The sequence below is a fragment of the Taeniopygia guttata genome, chromosome 3, assembly GCF_048771995.1.
Source record: "Taeniopygia guttata chromosome 3, bTaeGut7.mat, whole genome shotgun sequence".
Lineage (NCBI taxonomy): Eukaryota > Metazoa > Chordata > Aves > Passeriformes > Estrildidae > Taeniopygia > Taeniopygia guttata.
In genome coordinates, this window is record NC_133027.1 from 68,250,548 (window position 1) to 68,270,047 (window position 19,500).

Consider the following 19,500-nt stretch of genomic DNA (forward strand, 5'->3'; position numbering starts at 1 on the left):
AAGCAGCTTTTCATTAGCAGGCTTAAAAGAATGTATTATTTACTGAGATGAGAGCCTGTATATTTCTTTTTGTTCTCAAATATATGATCTGTCTAAACTCACATTTTCTACTGTGCACACAGTAGCTTTAAAGTTTCTGAAGAATTTTGTTCCAAGTTAAACATTCCAATTTGAGGAAATTAATTCCAAAGAAACATGGTTTATTTGAGAAGTTAAGCTATAATTATTTTAAGCTGTGAATGCATCCTGTTAGTTTTAGCTGAAGGGAACACAGAGTATATACTCAAAATCAAGCCAAGCAAGGCAATCTAGTTTATTACTGCCTTGTTTCTCGGTATCAGTTCCTAAGAATCCACTGTCTTAATCTATTATTTTAAACAAAAAAAAAAATTTCATCAAAATATCATCTTAAGAAGCTCTTTAAATAGACTAAACACTACTTGTAGTAACAACACCAATATTTTAAAGTTGCTACCTCAAAGGATCTGTAACTACTGAAACTGCAATCACAAATGAAAAAGCAAACTTGAGGAAAAAATTATGAGAATGCTGAAAACCAGTAATGGACTAATAAACATTTTAACACTAGACAGAAGGGTAAAAGCTAAGCTGATTGCATTGAAAAATTAGATGGTTCCTTGGCAGTTTCTAAAAGTTTATCTACTAATTAATAAAAAAGTCCTATTTTACCTCAGAAATGAGGGGCTACCAAATGAAATTAGTGGGGGAAAAGGAAGCATATTTGAAAAACCTGAATGATTTTTATCTTCCCTCTCTGCTCCAAAACAATAACTGCATGTTGACCCTCATTAGCCTTCAGATATACTATCTTCAGCATACGATGCTCATCATTGCTGTGTTGCGCTAAAGGCAAGGCCTTAATTTCTTGACCGCTTTCAAACTCCCAGATTTTCACTGTTCCTACACAGGGATGACAAAAATGTAGAAAAGGGAATGAACTTTATGTAATAACCTGTGTTGCAAATCCAGAATCTTAAATAGGACCAAACAGGGAAAAGAGAAAGAGGTCAAGAGAAAGAGGTCAATTTGAGGTCAAGAGCTAGGTCACTGGTCTTTCAAAAATTGTAACTGTATGTTTCTTAGCAAAGCAGCTGTAGGGCCAAAAAAACTTAATAGAAGACATCACTACCCTCTCAACTTTCCCATATTTTTTTAAATGTACTTTTTTTTTTTTCTTGTACAGCCCAGGATAAAAGATCTCTGCTTATCTTACTTCTACAGTTTCTGAATAATATTATCAGAGAGCAATCAGAGTGTGGGCTATCCGGCAGAAGACTCTGGGCTCTGAGCAACAGCAATGAGCTGAGGGACCTGATTGCTGGATTTATCCCAGAGAGATACTGGGGAGAAGAGGCCATGTAATTTTCTTAAGTAAAGCAATTAATTATGTGTGACTTTTCTTTTGTAATACTTGACAACATTCACCTTCTGTTGTGGTCTTAAGAACCATAAAGGGTGCAGTCTCTGCTCCCAGGTAGAAACAAGAAATATTAGCCAGTGTGTTGTGTGACAAAGGCCATAATTTCCTTTTTATTTGAAGTAGCTTTCATAAATGTCACATATTTTAGAAATTCAGGTGTGTATTCTTGAACATTTTAAGATAAGAAGAATTATTCTTTCATGTTAACAGGTTATAAAATTATTAAAGCTTCCTGCACAATTAGATGTGTACTTGTGTATTGGAGAGGTCTTGTCATATTACCTAAAATTCATGCACCATTAATAAGAGACATGAAAAATACAGGAAACGTGTATATGTATATGTTTATCTATATATATATCATCTATATCTATATCTGTAATCTATATCTCTCTATCTATCTATACCTTCTAGTGTTCAATGACTTCCAACACTATGAAATTGAGCTTAAAGACTAGAAAATTTTAAAACTGCCATTCTTCATCGGCAACTATTTAGTTATACATCTAGGTCCTAAGTATTACAAGGAAACAACTTTTCAGACCAAGAGCATTGAAGACAGTCTTTCAAAGAGTAATAGGCTAAAAATGAACCAGAGCCTAAGCAGCTCAAAATAATGTTTCTGTGAACCACCTATAAAAAGAACCCAACCAAGACCCATCCCTGCTTTTCTGCAGACTGACAGCTGTGCAATCAAAATTAATTCTGTCACCGAGACAGTCAAGGCAAAGAGTTCTGTCTGCTAATGTAATATGCCATTAAAATGTTAACAAAAAGTAGTAAAGGTAAAAAAAAAAGTTAGTAATGATTTAATTACTTTACCATCACATGCTCCAGTAGCAAGATAAACCCCATTTCTTTCAATGGCTGCACAGGTCACCTCAATATTCAGCCCATGTGCATCTTCTAGTTGATATATTTGAGATCCTGTTTCTAGGTCCCAGACCTAAAGAAATAACATTAGAATGAGATTATTTTTTTGTAATACATCCTCTAAAACTGGTTACACAGTGTGTTCTACTGTAATAAAATCATGGCCAATAGCAAAATTTTTTATTGAAACACCAGTGTATTTTCTCTGAAAATGTCCCTTTTTCTGGGGAAGCCACCCAGGCAAGGGGAGACTATTTTTTGTGTATGCTATGATAAAGACCCTTGTTAAGCTAGGGAGACTGACATTAAATATTAAGTGTTTAATATTTACACTAGAAAGAATTGTTTGAGTTGTAGTTTCTGTGCAGAATATACAAATGAGGCTTTTCATAAACATTTAGTCCAAAAATATCGAAACAACTATCTCTGGTCATTATTGAATCCTTTTAGAAATTTAAGCAACACCTTTTAATGAAACACCAATACAAAATTTGGTCATTGTAGTGGGATAACTCAGATGCAACAGGATTTATCAAGTAGCCACCAATTTCATATGCACTGGAATCTGATTTTCTGTAGCACCAGTGCTCCAATTATCTTGTGATTATAATAGTGTTGCAGCCATTGTGGTCTAAGGAAGGCAGGGTTTACAGTGACAAATAACATTTTAGAGAAAGTATAAACTGAACAAACCACTACAGAAGCCTTTCTCCATAGGAATGCCATGCATCACCAGCTGACCCAATAAAAGATGGTATCTCTTCCTACAAATTTTGCCATCCAATGTACCAACAACTAGTGAAAACTACATGTTCTCAGTACTTCTTCTGATTATTATAGAAACTGTATTGTAGATTATTTTAGATTACTGTAGTTTATTGTATTTATGTTAAAAAGAAAAGTTGGATCTTCTGTACCCAAATGGGGTTCATGGCTACCACTTCTTTGGACCCCAAAAATAGCCACAAAAACAACACTTTGAATAAAAAATATTAGTAACTTATCAAATTTCCTGATAACTTATTCTGAATACAAAAGTTGAGACTTCTACTTTTCAGTATAAAGGGTGACAACTTACCTTCAGTATTGACTCAGTGCAAATGCTGAGAATCTGGTGAAAAGCCCTATTGTAAAGCAGAACATTGAGGCTCTTCTCATGTGTCTGAGGCAACTCTTTTGAATCTTGTATCACATTAGCTAGGGGGTAAATATCAATGACATCTGAACCTGCACAAGGTGAGAGAAGTGAGAATACATACATTTCGTGCATAATTACTTTTCCTGGAAATGAAAAGATTTCATGTAAACCACTGGGTTCATATGACTCTACTGAAGAGGATATGGAATATCGTCTGGTTTTTGAGAATACATGCCCTCTGACACAGAAAACATCCTCACACCATCCCCAAAAAGTACCAGTGAAACAAAGGCCAAATATTTACCTGTCTTACTCCTCTGCCCACCTTTAATGAAATTGACATCCTGACTGCAAATCAGTAGAAACCATAAATCCCCCTAGTCACAGAGATGGCTGGCATGAAATGGCATGAACCCAAATACATAAAACTCTAACTGGGAGATCTACCACTCAAATAAATTCTGATTTCTGCTTTCTTAGAGATAAAGCAATTCTATCTTCAAGCAATGATGTCTTTCCAGTACCTTCTCTATACAGCACTGCAGCTCTGAATGGTGTTTTCCAAACACCTTCCAGTGCTCTCAGTTGAGGGGCTGCAAAGACAAAGGCAGACGGGGCCAATAAGACAAAAGAAAGGACAAAAAGATCTGTACAGTGCTCTCAAGCCAGAGTGCATATGCAGTTTCTCATTGCAGCTCCAGTATCCCAGCCCCGGTATTCCTGCTGATCTACCAGCAGAGGAGCAGCAGTGAGCCCAGAATAAGGGAGGAAATTGCCTAATCCTTGGCATAGATCCAGGTGCAGAGGCCAGCAACTTGGAAACCGGCACAGAAGGAAAGCTATGGCAAAATTCAAATGAAGCATGAAGGTGAGTTGTGATTTATGAATGTTAGTGAATTACTGAGTGAAAATCTCGTCTGTGAAGCCAGGTACATAGCAATGAGGATGAATTCACTCATATACAGCCTCGCCCTCTTGCCCTCTTCAGGGGCAAGGAAACATCCTCCTAGGCTTTTAATGGAATCATTAACAGAATCTAGGACCAGACTTTTACAAATATTTAGGCACTTATAGAACCATTGTTTATAAGGGTAAATTACCTCATTTTGTCAAGGAGTGACCTGTACAATTTCCCAACATTGCTAAGCCTTGAAAATCTCACCAGCATAACTTTGAAATGAAGACAGTTTCTGTATCCTTCAGTGATTAAAAAAATCAGTAGAAACCATCAGGTCACTGAAAACAAAACATTTTGCGTTCATCTTTTCAGATCTGACAAGTTTTGCAAGCTTTGTGCCTTGTTCCTAATCCAAGGACAGAAAAAGCTGTCTCCAAAGACAATTACTTTATTTGCCTGGTACATGTCAGGCCTCTGTAGCCTCAGAACATGTTCAAAGCTGTCTTTTTTGTGACTACATCTCTGGGACAGATAAGTCCTGCCAATTTCAAGAGTCTCTGCCTTAGATACAAAAGGCTAACATCCTTTGTGACAAATGCAAAGCTATGGTCCCTCAGAGGAGCCAGGCTCCCTACTACAAAGTCAGGAAACAGAGCCCAGAAACTCCAGGTTGAGTTCCCACAATATTTTATTCCTAATCATTAGGGTGCTGTGTCTGTTGACACCTCAGGATGTAGGGCTGTCTTTACTACTGAATTAAATAAGGAGTTTGAATATACTTGTGAGGGCTGCACAGAGATCGTATGCTGCTGTTTTCATCTCCAACCACGAGGTGGGTCCTAGAGGAATAGTTAGGGGGAGATCAATAACATAATAGTTTTCAAGAAATGACAAGTCTGTGTAACAATCTGTGTAGTTTAATTTTGCTATGGGAGGCTCAACTTGCCTTCAGAGAAGCCTTTCTCATTTCCTTTGGTTCCTGCTGTTAATTCAAATGCTGCATATTTTCATCCCATTTTCAATATTGAAATTATCACCATATATAACCAACTTTAAGACAGTATTAGTATTAATGGACAATACCCTGATCTCCCAGTATTCTGTATGTTCTCATATACCTTACTCCTGTACTCAACTTCAGCTGTATTTTATCATAAAGAAAATTGGATTCTAGGAGAAAGGGCATGCTCTCACACACAAACTGCAATAACATACCTGTGAAAAGCAGGCCATGATCATTGTCAAATACCATGGGAAAGGAATTCATCTCTTCCGGAGTCCCATGATCTTCATAGAAGACCTGCAGCGGTGAAAGAGTCTGTATATCCCACACTCTAAAAACCTAGAGGGGGAGAGAGACAAGAAAATCTAGTGCTGTATCCTGACTGGATTTTCAACTACTTTTTTTCTATGACAATACTATAGCCTCTAATGAAAATCACATGGATAAAAATGGTATGTCCCAAAATAAGCAAGAAAAATATCAAAGGTATCTTTATCCCCATTTTACTAAGAAAAAAATGCACAGAAAGGCTGAATTTTGTAGTCTTGATCTAGTCTTGACTAGAAGTCCACAGCAGAACCAGTTCTCATAAAAACTGGTTCTACACCTTAATGACAAGATGTCCTTAGATGTCTCAATTGTGTGCCATATTTTTCTGTAGCATACAGATAAATGCCACTTGTTTAAAAGCTTGTATTTGAACTGGAGTATGGAATGATGTGCAACAGTAAAAAGATAAATTTCTGGGGGCACTGGATAAAGAAATTCCTGAAGTCTTTGACTAACAGCAGATGTTGGACCAAATCAGGATCAGAACACACTGTAGAAGTATTATTGTTATGCATATAAAGTTCTTGTGCTCTCCATAAGGAAATGGCATTGACCACAGTCAGGGTACCATCCTGTAAACAGCATTAGTTGTATTTAGATGTATTTGTTCTTACTTTCAGGTTCAATGGAAAACACAGCATCTGCTTCGACCTCTAGAATAATTGTTAGCAGCATTTTTCATCCTGATCAAAAGCTGTGTTAAACTTACTGCTATCCCATGCAAACTATCTTTAATACTTCAAGAAATCATGATTTAATTTCTCAGATCCCATGGCCTTTAGTGTGGTGTATTTCTCTGCAAGATAACTTTACTGTGCTCTCAAAAATTATTCTGTCATCACATCTGCCTGCAATTCTTACTCAGCTGCCATAACTGGTGAGTCGTATGTAGGCATTTGTGCAAGTTATTTTTATTCATTTAATTGTGATATTATTATGGCTTCACTTTTAATTGGGATTTTAACGCAAAGACATATGTCGGTACAACATCAACACTCTCATCAATACTCTGAGGGTTGTGGGCTTGACAAAACTCACAACCTGATTTTAAAGGATGTTACAGGGGATCCACGAGAATTCTGAAAAGGAAAGGAAGAAAAGGAACAGATACATCAATGAGTGTTTAAACAAATCACCTTTGGCACTAGGGAGAAATTCATGCACGAGTGTTTCAGAATGTTAAGTAAAAGAAAGTTTCTCCTTAATATTTTGTTTGTTTTCAGGAAAGCTCAAAAAGAAAGGACTCTAAAGAACTTTCCACTGAGAATAAATTTTCCCTGAGACAGTACTGATTCAAAAGAACCATGTCCATTACATTCCTCTGATTGACTTCTGATTACACTTCAGAGTTTACTCAGACATGCAATTTCTAAAGCCTACGAAGAGCAAACCATTGAGCAAAAGTCATTGAGAAGTCTTGAAACAGGAAATCCATTTGAATAGGAAAAAATCATGAAGACCTTCATCCAGCTGAACAGTAGACCAGCAAAATTTGAAGGAAGGATCGATGATGAGAATTGAGAAACTTAGGGCAATAACATAAGTGGATCTCCAAGCTCAATTCTGGTACACTCACAATTAGAGCATGTAAAACAGGGGTAAGAGCTGAAAATTAAGTAAAAGTAGGTATCTGTGGAGATACTACAGTCAGGTGAAAATAGTAAGTCACTGAACAAAGATAAACCTTCCCATAAACATCACCCTGATATGTTACAGTGTTAGTGAAATTACACAAAACAAAAATGAAGAAAATTCTAATAGTCTAATAGACCATTCAAGTTCAACTGGTCAAAAAGTGAGACATAGGTTTGACATAATATCAAGGCAATAAAAAGAGAAGATGTTTTTATAACACAAGAGAATATAACTAAGAACTTCCTGTGCTATTTCTTGCTGCTTTTTCAGCTGCTAAGGCCACCAGCATATTCAGAAAATGCAGTCACTTAAAGTGACAGCAAAAACCTAGATATATCGCAGCATTCACAAATCTCTTCCCTGCCTTATGGCTGCCTTTTTTCCCAGCCTGTGGGCAGGGATGGGGAGATTACATAAACCACTGTTCCACATGAGTAACTCTCACACACAGCATCACCAGCGTGGCCGCAAGACACAATGTCAGTGCTGCTCATCTGCATCAGCACACAGACTGTGCATGAATCCATGCATGAAGAGAGGCAACAAAAGGCATACTTATTTAGAAATTAGGAAGTCGCTAGGGGGAGTTGCCTTAGGAGTGTTGTTTTAATACTAACTTTACTGTCCTACTTAGTTATTGAAAATTTTCCCACAGCAGCCTGAGAAATACCAGGAATCCCTGAAAACCTCTGAGAGCATATTCTTTACGGCAAAGTGCTTTTGGACTGTGTCTTCTGAAATGCAAAATACAGATTATATACAAGAAAACAAAACATATTAGGGAGGAGAAGGAATGTGGAAAGAAGGTGCTTCAAGTGCTATTGGAAACAACTCACTGTTTCAACCTTATAGGGAAAGCTGAACTGTACTTCTAGCAACATTATTTCTACAATAGTAGGTTACATTATTGAGAAACTTTGGTTTAGTTGTTGGCAGAATTGGCTTTGACACACAGACAGACGTTTTTAAGAGTTAGCAGAGCAGGATACTTGCCTGTGTTCCGACATTGTGACCAACCTTCTCCACATAGCTGGTATCTGGGGCACAGGGGCATTCAAGGAATGCACACTGCATCTCTTTCCTCTATCTTGGCTGCAATAACCCCAGAAAACTACTTTGTTATCCTCTCCAGGACTGCAATATGGAGCAGTTCCCTCTGTTCTGGGGGGCTCTTCTTGTGTCATTAATTTTTCAACCCAGTGGCAAAATCACATAGTTACAGATGCAATTTCCACAGACACTGATAAAAAATTGGGATACAAATCCTCCTGGAATTCAGTGGCACTTCTTGCCACTGAAACTCACTCTGAGCCTTCTGATATCCCCTGAAAAATTTAAATGTCTATATTTGCATTCATAGACATTTTCCTCTTGGGCACAAACTTCCTTCAAGCCCTAAAACTGAGAACATAGAAAAAAGTCTGAACAATCTTTTCCATTAGCTCTGAAGCCTTTGTTTTATGAGCACATAAAACTAACAACACATCTCTCTTCTATTTTTCTCAAGACACTCAAAGACAGACAGAAGGCAAAAGATTATTCTTAACAACTAAAATGAGAAGAACAGAGAGAAATAGAAAAAAGATGGGAAATAAGCCCAGAAAAATTGGTAAAAAATTTTTTTACTTGCTCTCAGTACAATAAAGTACAGGTTTGGGAACACTTATCTCTTGCCAAGTTTCTATGAAAACACTACTGTGGAAACATGCTTTGACTTTGGAAGAAACAAATCCTGTTCTCCTTTCTGTCTGTAATTAACTGAGATAGATAAGGACTAAAGAAGTTCAGGTTTTGCCCTTCCCCCTTCCCCCACCAAAACATAATCCCTTCCAATTTCGGCTAGTTAAGAATAAGTGACTTTAAAACACTGTTCTATGGGAAATATCTCAGTAACTCTCTAGAGAAAACAGTAACTTTCTTTTAGTTCTTCCAAACTCTCACATTCTGCCAATACTTTTTGAAACTTAAAGAATGTTTTTTTTTGAAGAAGTCAACCTTCCTCAGTTTTACAGAATGTTGATACTGCAAGTTTTTAAAAGGACTTATGCAGGAAAATCCAAAATCCAACCACCCGTGGGGCAGAAAGAAGTTGTTCTAGCCACTGTAGCCATAGACAGGAAGAGTAAGGAACAATTGAGGTGGATTTTTTTTTGGAAATATTTAGTTTATCTGCTTCCCTTTGCTACCCTGTTCACTTGCTTGAGAGGGTCATTTAAGGCTCCATGGTCTAAATGAAAAAATTCACAAATTCATATAGAATGTCTGACATCTCAAAGACAAAAATCACCAGGCATGAATGTCAAACTGCAGTTCTGCTTACTGCATTACTTAAGGCAGAGAGCGCCTATATGTGTCTTGTGATCCCTGAAGGTGATCCTGCAAAGTGCTACAACTCCCAGTCACAGTAAGAAGACTTAGGAACAAATGGATGTCAATGGGATTACTTGTGAGGTTAAGGCAAGGAGGATTTTGTTCTAATCACATTAATGCAATGTGGTGCAGCAGCCAGTAATATAGCTACTGCCTTATCGACACAGCAACTTGACAAAGTTCAAAATCATGAGCATTTCAAATCACTTCCTCAGATAATACCATGTGGTAGTATATAAAATTACCTACTTTTCCCAAACCTGAAGGGATGCTGGAAAGAAATCAAATTGTTGTATGCAGTAGTGAGTCTAATTACATAGTAATGAACCTGAAGGATATTTACTGGGTGCTGCTATTGAGAGGGTGCAAATGCTCTGTAAATGCTCTCGTCTCTGTACTGTGTGCAGGATGTGATGACAATAGACATAACTGATTCCTGCTGCAAAAAGAGAATAACACTCAGCACTTCTGGAGAACAGCTTCAGTGGACATGTTGATGGTGTGGGGATCAGAAACAGGAAACTAGAGGAATAGAATAGAGGTGGCTGCCCATGGATACCTGAATCAGAAGAGTTAAAAACCAGTCAGGCTCCCCTTGTCAATCTTCAACCAATCTTAGAATGATTCTCTCAGTTTAGACAAAGTTTTTGAAGTAATTTTACCTTTTCATGGAATAACAACAGTTGTGGTTGGAAGATCACTTTGGAGATCACCTTGTCTTATACCATGTTTCAAGTTAGGCCACATAGAGCAGGGCCATGCCCAGATGGATTTGAAATATCTCCAAGGACAGAGATTCCACAACTGCTCTGTGTGCCCTGTGTCTGTGCTTGGTCTCCCTCACAGTAAAGAAATGTTTCCTGATGTTCACACAGAATCTCCTGTTTCAGTTCTCATTGTACTTGTTCTGGTCACTGGGAGCCACTGAAAAGATCCAGGTATCATCTTCTTTACAGTTTTTACAGTCTCCCTTCCAATATTTATCTACATGGATGAGATATCCCTTGAGACTTCTGTAGGCTTTTGTAGTGTTTTTTTTTTTTTTTTTTTATTTTTTTTTATTTTTTTTTAGACTATCTAAGGTGCAGAGTGATTTGAATATTAGAAAATGGGACAGGAAATTACAGAAGATTGAGTATCTTACATGAAAAGTCTGAAGACTATTCAATGCTATTGAAGGATTATACAATATAAGAGAAGAATAAAATTCCTAATATCTGGGAGAAACAACAAACCAAAGCAAATAAAGGCACAGCAGTAAGAGAACTTTGGTTTCAAAGGTGTAAATAAAAAAATGTGCCTGATATAGATATGGCCACATAATTTTTGTAAAGGATGACTGGAACAGATTTCCCAAATGCCTCTTTTTCAAATTATCTACATAAAATGGAATATTGTTATACAGTACATTCCAGTAACGGCTATGATTAGCAATGGTTTGACATAAATTAAGCAGTGTGTTTCCAGCCAAGTTGCTCTCATTTTTCAGAAAGACAAATGACTGTACTATAAATATATCCTTACAACAATATCATGTGCTTTCAAAACTGGTTAGACCAACACTCACACTAACAGGCACTGATACAATCACCCGCTCAGTTCCAGACTGACAAAGACACTTATGGCTTCCCACAGGGATATTGCCCAGCTGATATTAAGCAGATCAGAAGAGAGAGGACAGGAGACTGATAACATCAAAGGTTGAGTAAATTTGCAAAAGTCAGAAAATTAAAAAACTAATAACATATCTTACCTCCCTTTATCTTGTCTGAAATGCTAAAAATCTACCCTTAGGTTGTGTAAGAGTAAAGCTAACACATGTACAACAGAGTTACTTTAGGATAGGCAAATTTTAGCAAGGAAATGTTTATGTGGTTGCATCATGTTGGCTGCATTATATTTTGAAGACATTATGAATGGAATGAAACTCCTCCATGCCCCAGAATGAAGATATGAGAAATTACTGCTTATTGCACTACTCTCCTGACATGTGTAAATTTGTGCATTGCTCTTTAGGTACCAAATATGAAATTACTTTTAAAAAAGAAAAAAACAAAAGAACAGTGACTTCACTTGTTTAAAAAAAGGGGTTTGTGTTTACAAATGATACTGTACAGTAGTTTAAAGACTGGGGATGTAGTCCTTATATTAGCCCTACTGATCATCAAACAAAACTTTATTTTTATGAATAGAAGCCTGTAGGCTCAAATGTTGTTCTGACTCACTCAGGTGGTCTAATTCAACCAAACCTACCACTGATATGTTCTAGTAAAATCAGTGAGACACCTGGTGAAGTACATTTTGCCTTTCTGGTTTCCATTGACAACTCAATTAGGCAAGACACAAAGTTGTAGCCTCCACTGTTCAAGTTGTGAATCGCCACTCTGCACTGAGAGTGGCTGTCACTGCTTCACAGCCTTTCAGTATAAGAGCTATTCCTCTTGGAATAGCTCCTGTCAGTCTGGAATAGCTAGTCAGGTCCGGTTTCTGCCATTAGCCTTAACCTCCTTGTTTCCACAGAGTGTAAGGTCATCTTTCAGATAATGGCTGGCTTTCTGCCACATCTCCAGGCTTAATAGCCTCTGTGCCTACAAGTGGATTTTTTCCCCTTGATTCTTCCTGAATGCATTCAGTCAATTCTGTAATATGAAAAAAAAAAAAATTAAATAATAAATGCTTCTTGATGCAGGATGAAAATAAGAATGGGCAAACTATAGAGAGACAGAGGCAATGAAGGACTGAGTCACATGAAGGAGAAGAAAACATAAACACTGCAGATATTTCCTATGCAGTATGCTTCTATCTGTGCTGAAGTATCAAGTCACTTTTCCATTATTTATTTACCCCACAGACTGTTCTCATATTAGCACACTCTCTGTAAAAGTAATTCTTCTGTTTATTGGGCCCAACAGGAAAAAAACCCCAAGCAACTATAGCAATTTCTATTAACTTAGAAGTACTGGTATTTGTAGAAAAATGCATTAGTGGCAGATCAAGTATCTTTACATAGGACAATCTTGTCTTGCCTGCTTGAAACATCAAACTGATGTAATAATTCACTGTCTTTTGAGTCTATCTTGAAGCATCTGAGGATGCTGCTTAGCTGTAATTCCAAGTCCAAAGCTGGCTTTTTTCAAAGGACTTAAAGTATTCTACCAGCAATTTTTGTCAATAAAAAAATATTGCTTCAGTGCTTGAATAAGCCATATTATTTTACTTTGCAGAGAAAAGGTGTAAAACAGTTCTAACAGTAGAAAATAATCACTCTTTTTTTTTTTTTTTTTTTTTTTTTTTTTTAGCTACCAAATGATAAATATCAATGGTATTACAATCATAAATCTAGAGATAGGCTTTGGCAGTCATCTTGGAAAAAATGGTTCCTGAAAATTGTTGAGTGGCTTTTACAGTCATACATATGCTTTTGCTTTTATGCCAATAATCTAATCTATGCCCATAACATGTTGACACTTTAGCAAAGAGTCCATGTATTATATGAAAACCTGAGTCCATATTTTGGTACAATGACACGGGGGATGAGTTAATATCTTCAGACAAATTTAACAGTAATTACTTTTTGGAAGTATTTTCAACCAAAATGTAAGTCAAGACAGACACACTCTAAGTGTAATTGTGGTGAATGTAGCTCATGTGGTATATAATTTAACATAAAATTGTGTTTGTGGGAAATCTCAACATGAGATTCAGAGAATGTTCCTATGATTAAGAACACACAGATCACGTCAATATTTCAGGTCTTCTTGTAAATTCATGTAACTGAACTGCCGAAGAAAAACACATGTCTGTGGTCTACAGCTGTAAGTGTACCTATGCAAATTGTTATCGCCAAGGTATTCACAAACTGGAAGATCAGGAACAAACTTATTTCCATGAATATTATACTCCAGAGCAAGTTCAGCAACACAGAAAGATGAAAATTCCTGCCTGGGCCCTCCCCTCTACCTCAATATTAGAATATGGAAATATTAATTCATGTGACTAATAGTCATACAGAAATTATATACAGTTCAATGTCTCTGCCTAATTTGTAAGTATTCTTATGCTATAAACCCAAAAAACTAAGTTTAATTTTTTTGATAGAAGAAATACAAAATTTTTAATAGCTGCCTGCCAACTTTTTACTAATAATTAGGTCTATCAAGAAATCCTTATAATGTTGGAGCAAACAAAATGCTCATGTGCTGGAACAGTTAAAGAAATCTTAATTTTCTTAAATAGAACAATTGTTTGAATTCAAATTCCAAAATAGTTTCTTAATTGTTGTGGTAATTTTTTGTTATTACTGGTTCAGGACCACTTGTTTTTAGTTAGATTAAGTATGACCAAGGTTTCTTTAACGCTTTCCAGAAAGCCATATTTCATATTGCCCAAAATGCCACAGAGCAAATCAAGAAGTCTGCTCCAAGAAGACAGCACTGCTCAGATGTTTCTTCTCCTGACAAAAGCAGAACTGATCTCATGAATTGTACTAGTTTTGACTGGGGTAGAGTTAATTTTCTTCCCAGTGGCTGGTATGGGGCTGTGTTTTGGATTTGTGCTGAACACAGGTTGATAATACAGAGACATTTCTGTTATTGCTGAGCTGGGCTTCCACAGAGGCAAGGTCTGCTGAGTGATCTCTATTTTTGCAATCTACCTCACAAAGTTAACACAGTGATGCCTCCCTTCCCTTCTGGGATCTACTCTCCTTTTCATGCTCTGGTATATTCAGACTGTTAGAGTTAAGAATCTTTCTTCTAAACTAGCTCTTCCACTACAATACAAATATATGATCTATATTTTTTTTTCACTAGTGCTGTGAAACCATGTTTTCAGATTTGTTAATTTTTACATTTTTGTATAAACCACACTATATATTTGTGTTCTATAGTATGGAGCTAAGGCTAATAACACCAAATAAATCCCCGGCTACTCTTGCAATAGATGTGTAAGATTTGTGGTATCTTTAAACCATTCACTGCAGATTTTGACCCCTTAATTCAGCCAATCCTTCTTTAGACCGCAATGCGTTGCTACAGCACCAATCTGAGACCAAAAGCCAATGTGATCCCTTACTTTTGAACTCTGTAGTATAAATCAGTTGCATACAGGCTGCAGAGACATTATTGTGAGCACATTTTACATTGCAAAAAAGTATCTTTACAATGACAAGGAACTTTTCAATATAGTTCAAGAAAAATAGTCATAAAGTTTAAAATTCATCTGAATCTTCAAATGTTACAATTATGTAACAAAGATAAAAATTGCAAATTTTAATTTAAAAAAATTACTCCCTACTTTTCAACTTGTTCTTTTAACTTTAGTTAAAAATGGCACAATAAAAAAGTTTTTATTTTAATATGGATAGCTGATACAGTTTAGGTTAAATTTAATTTTGGGAAGGTTTTGAAAAAGTGTTAATTTAATTTTCCTAAGCTTTTCCTCTTGTTCTGCTATTCTGTCAAACATTTATTGTAAAATCTATACACAGAGATTTTGTTTCACTAGGCTACAATGCTTCTATGAGATCACTGATATGTCCCTAACTTATTTTCAGTAAAAATATATAGGCTGTCTTTATTGTGCTTCTCCTTTGCTTTCTATATCATAGTCACTGAAAGACAGAAACAAAAGAGAAAACTATTTTGATTTGTTTATGCTAGGCAGATTGAAAAGCAAGTTGATCTTTGTTTTTTAGGTGGATACAAATTAAATGCTAAAGTGTTGTAATAAGATCCCTGAGAAGTTGCACACCTTTGTATAATTCTTGGTTCTTGACTGTCAAACACAAATGTGCTTTGAGCAGGTTAGAATCAATCCTGTTATAGCTGGCCTTCTGCTATTTGGTATACCATATATCTTCTATAAATTGCATATTTGAGGTACAGGGTGAGAAGCACTTTATTTGAAAGTCTAAGTTTAGACTCCTCTGTGTAGGATTCCTTATTTTTTGATATAGTTTTCACTATGACCACAAGATTTATCTGACACTTGAAAGTCTAGGAATTAATGTCTTTTTTTTTTTTTTTTTTTAGAACTGTAATTTCAGCCTTATAACTCATTGCAGTATTTAAACACACATGGCTTTTAATTAAAACAAACTTTCATATATTCATTTGCACCTAAAAGTGGTCTTACTGATGGCATTGGCACTACTCAGCTATATTTAGTTAAGAGCACGTGTCCACATACATAGAGACTTTTAAATTAGATTTTGCTTTCTCATAAATATTGAATCATAGAAAAGCCCAGAAGGGCTCTCAAAAGATCATCTACATTTAATGTCCCAGAAGCTTCATTCTCAGTTGCTTTTTCATAAATACCTTCACGTTCATTCATTTCCCTTAAATCATGTCTTACTCCATTTTTCCTACATGTAGCTTTGAGGCTATGTTATGGTTTGACCTAGAAGTGAATTTCAAATCCTACAAACAGGTAGGGTTTGAAATTCACATCAAACCTTATCAGGCTATCTGCTAAAATCCTCGAATTCACAGTAATGTACACCTGTAGCAAAGCTACAAAGTTACCTACAGAACAGACAGGTATAGATTCATAGAAGTAAGGAAGGGGGAAAGGTTATGGATTCAGGATTATGTGAAGTTGGGAAATTTTTATAATTTATTTTCAACTAGTATTACTTTTAGAAATGTGCAGGGTTTTTTAAGAATAAGATTAAAGAAGTGAAAATGTGGTATTTTCTGCCACCACAATGAGCAATGGTAAGCAATTATAGCAGAGGAGTGGCATGGGCAGGACAAATAATTCAGCAATATTTCCTACATAACCCAATAAAAATCTGGAAACATTTGAGATAGAAGGATATTTCAGCAGACTAATTACATTAGGTCCTCATTGATTTATAGGAGCTATTTTTATAAGCATACCTTCAATTTTAATGACCGTTCTGAACTGTCCTACTTCTGCTCAAGGCCTGCAGCTTTAACCAGTCTGGTGTAAATGGTTAATTTAGTATCTATCCTCCCCACTCCATTATTGTAGATGCTAATAAGAATATGGAATAGTGTTAAATATTGAAAATATTGCATTGGACCACCTTGAAAGAGTTCTATAGCCATTCACAACTACTCCTTCAGGGGCTTCTCTCTTTTTTTGGCACATATTTGTAGAAGTTTTTATTCTCTCCTGAGAAGTCTCATTCTGACAAATCATATAAATAACCAACACCGTGATTCTACCAATCACTTCTCATATACACATCTATTTCCATCAGAATCTTGTAATATTTGGTGGAATAAGTGTTATTACAGATTTTATTAGCCTTCCTGTTTATGGTCAATGCTTTGGAACAGTAAGCCTTGTACAAGACACTGGTTAGAAAGAGATCAATACTTGAACATGATATATAGAGACCAGAAAAACTCCACCTATGGATTTAGCAGGCTGGTAGGAAGAGACAAGTGTAAAAAAATGTAGGAAATTTTTGCAGGTGATCACTTCTGAATGAAGCATTTGAGTACAGGTTCTGTTTTAAATCTGTCAGTTGCTAAAGCAACACAGAATTATCAGAATATTAATATCTACTATTGTAAGCATTCTTTTGTCATACTCGTGAAGATAATATGTCAAATAGTTCCATTCTTGTCTTGTTTCTCAATATAAAATATTTTGGAAATTTTAAGCTAAACCCTTTTTATTAAAATAAATAAAGTGATAACCAATTACTATCTGAAGTACTTAATCAAAAATAGATTCCTACTTGAATGTATAACATTGATTTCACAGAATCATTTAGATTGGAAAAACCTCCAAGATCACCAAGTCCAACCTCTGACCAAGCATTGCCTTGTCTACCAGATCATGGCACTAAATGCCATGTCCAGCTGTTTCTTAGCACTTCTGGCGATGGTGATTCCACCACCTCCTGGGGCAACCCATTCAAATGTTTACCAGCCCTTTCTGTGGATAAATTCTTCCTGATGTTAAACCTAAACTTCCTCTGGCACAGTGTAAGGCCATTTCCTCTTGTCCTATTTCTAGTTGCTGGGAGAAGAGGCTGACTGACCCCCACCTGGCTACAGCCTCCTTTCAGGCAGTTGTAGAGAGTGATAAGGTCTCCCCTCAGCCTGCTTTTTTTTTCCAGGCTAAACACCCCCATCTCTCTCAGATGCTCCTCGTAGGACTTGCCCTCCAGACCCTTTACCAGCCTCATTGCCCTTCTCTGGACGTGCTCCAGCACCTCAGTGCCCTTCCCAAAGTGAGGGGCCCAATGCTGAACAAAGGATTTGAGGGGTGGCCTCACTAATGCTGAGTACATGGGGACAATCACTGCCCTGGTCTTGCTGGCCACTTTATTGCTGATCCAGACCAGGATGTCATTGGCCTTCCTGGCTACATGAGCACATTCCCAGCTCAAGTTCAGATGCTGTTGACCAGTAACCCCAGGTCCTTTTCTGCTGGGCAGCCTTCAGCCACTCTTCCCCAAGCATGTAATGCTGCCTGGGGTTGTAGTGGCTGAAGTGCAGGAACTGACACTTGGCCTTATTGAATGTCATGCTGTTGGCTTTGGCCCATCAATCCAGTCTCTCCAGATGCCTCTGCAGAGCCCTTCTCCCCTCCAGCAGATCAACACTCTCCTAACTTGGTGCTGTCTGTGAATTTACTAAAGGTGCACTTGGTCCCATCATCCTGATCATCAATAGAGATATTGAACAGGTCTAGACCCAACACTAATCCCTGGGGTCACCTCTAGAGACTGGTCACCAACCGGATGTGGCACCGTTCACCACCGCTCTCTGGGCCTGGTCATCCAACCAGTTCTTAACACAGCAAAGATGCACCTGTGCAAGCTGTGGGCTGACAGCTTTTCCAGGAGAATACCATGGGAGACAGTACCAAAAGCTTTGCTTAAGTCCAGGCAGACAACATCCACAGCCTTACCCTCACCCACCAGGTGGGTCACCTGCTCATAAATGGAGACCAGGTTAGTCAGGCAGGATCTGCCTCTCCTAAACCTGTGTTGCCTGGGCCTGATCCTTTGGTTGTCCTGTTTGTGCTGTGTGATTGCACTCCAGATCCTCTATTCCATAACTTTGTGGGCCACTGAGGTTAACCTGACAGGCCTGGACTTTTCTGGATCCTTCTTCCAGCCCTTTTTCTTTGAGGGTCAGAAAAGTGTTTTACCTTTGCACAGGAAAGGCTGATAACATGTTGATCTTTTTCATTTGTCACAATTTCCACAATACTATGTTTGTGTCCTAATAGCTTCCCCATAGGACTAAAATTAACAACAGGATTCCACAACCGAAGGATTCTGTCATTACCTAAAAGGAAAAAAAAAATTATATATAGTCAGAAAGATTGAGTAGTCACTTGTATTACAATTAAGCTTTGTAATTGAGAGCTTAGTGTTCTTAAGTTTGTCCTTTCATTTGGGTAGACTACTCCCACATAAGGATGTGAATTTTTCATTCTAAGGGCTGGATTGCAGCTTAGGTTTCATTGCTTAACCACAAACACATATTGAAAATGCACAACTGATTAGCTTTTCAAAGCCTTTTTATTTTGCTGAAGGAATGGCAGGGACACTGAATGAGACTACATGGACTAGTCCCAGAGAAGCAGTGTACTTTAACAGAAATACAACTGGGGCTCATATTTTGTTTCCATCAATGATGTAATTTAGAAAAATTAAAAAAAAATAAATTTGTGCCCAGATAGCCAGGACAAAAAAAGACAACTTCCTTTATGGAAGAAGGTGAATATGCAGAAATAAGTGGGCATTAAAGTTGAGGGCAGACAGAAAATATAACCGCTGATGATTTTGTTTGTAGTAACGTAAATGAGAATTAGGT

At 37.0% G+C, this 19,500-nt stretch overlaps 1 protein-coding gene across 3 annotated transcripts in view; it reads right to left on the reverse strand.

Moving 5' to 3' along the window:
• WDR64 (WD repeat domain 64) overlaps nt 1–19,500 on the reverse strand; it is a 65,399-nt gene that overhangs the window by 18,234 nt on the left and 27,665 nt on the right. For all 3 annotated transcript variants that reach the window (XM_030268209.4, XM_030268210.4, XM_030268207.4), the window contains 5 exons: nt 18,830–18,969; nt 5,566–5,692; nt 3,393–3,541; nt 2,264–2,387; nt 752–921 (listed from right to left, as the gene is read on the reverse strand). In XM_030268209.4, coding sequence (XP_030124069.4) covers nt 752–921; nt 2,264–2,387; nt 3,393–3,541; nt 5,566–5,692; nt 18,830–18,969 — 710 coding nt within the window. The remainder of the gene's footprint in view (nt 1–751; nt 922–2,263; nt 2,388–3,392; nt 3,542–5,565; nt 5,693–18,829; nt 18,970–19,500) is intronic.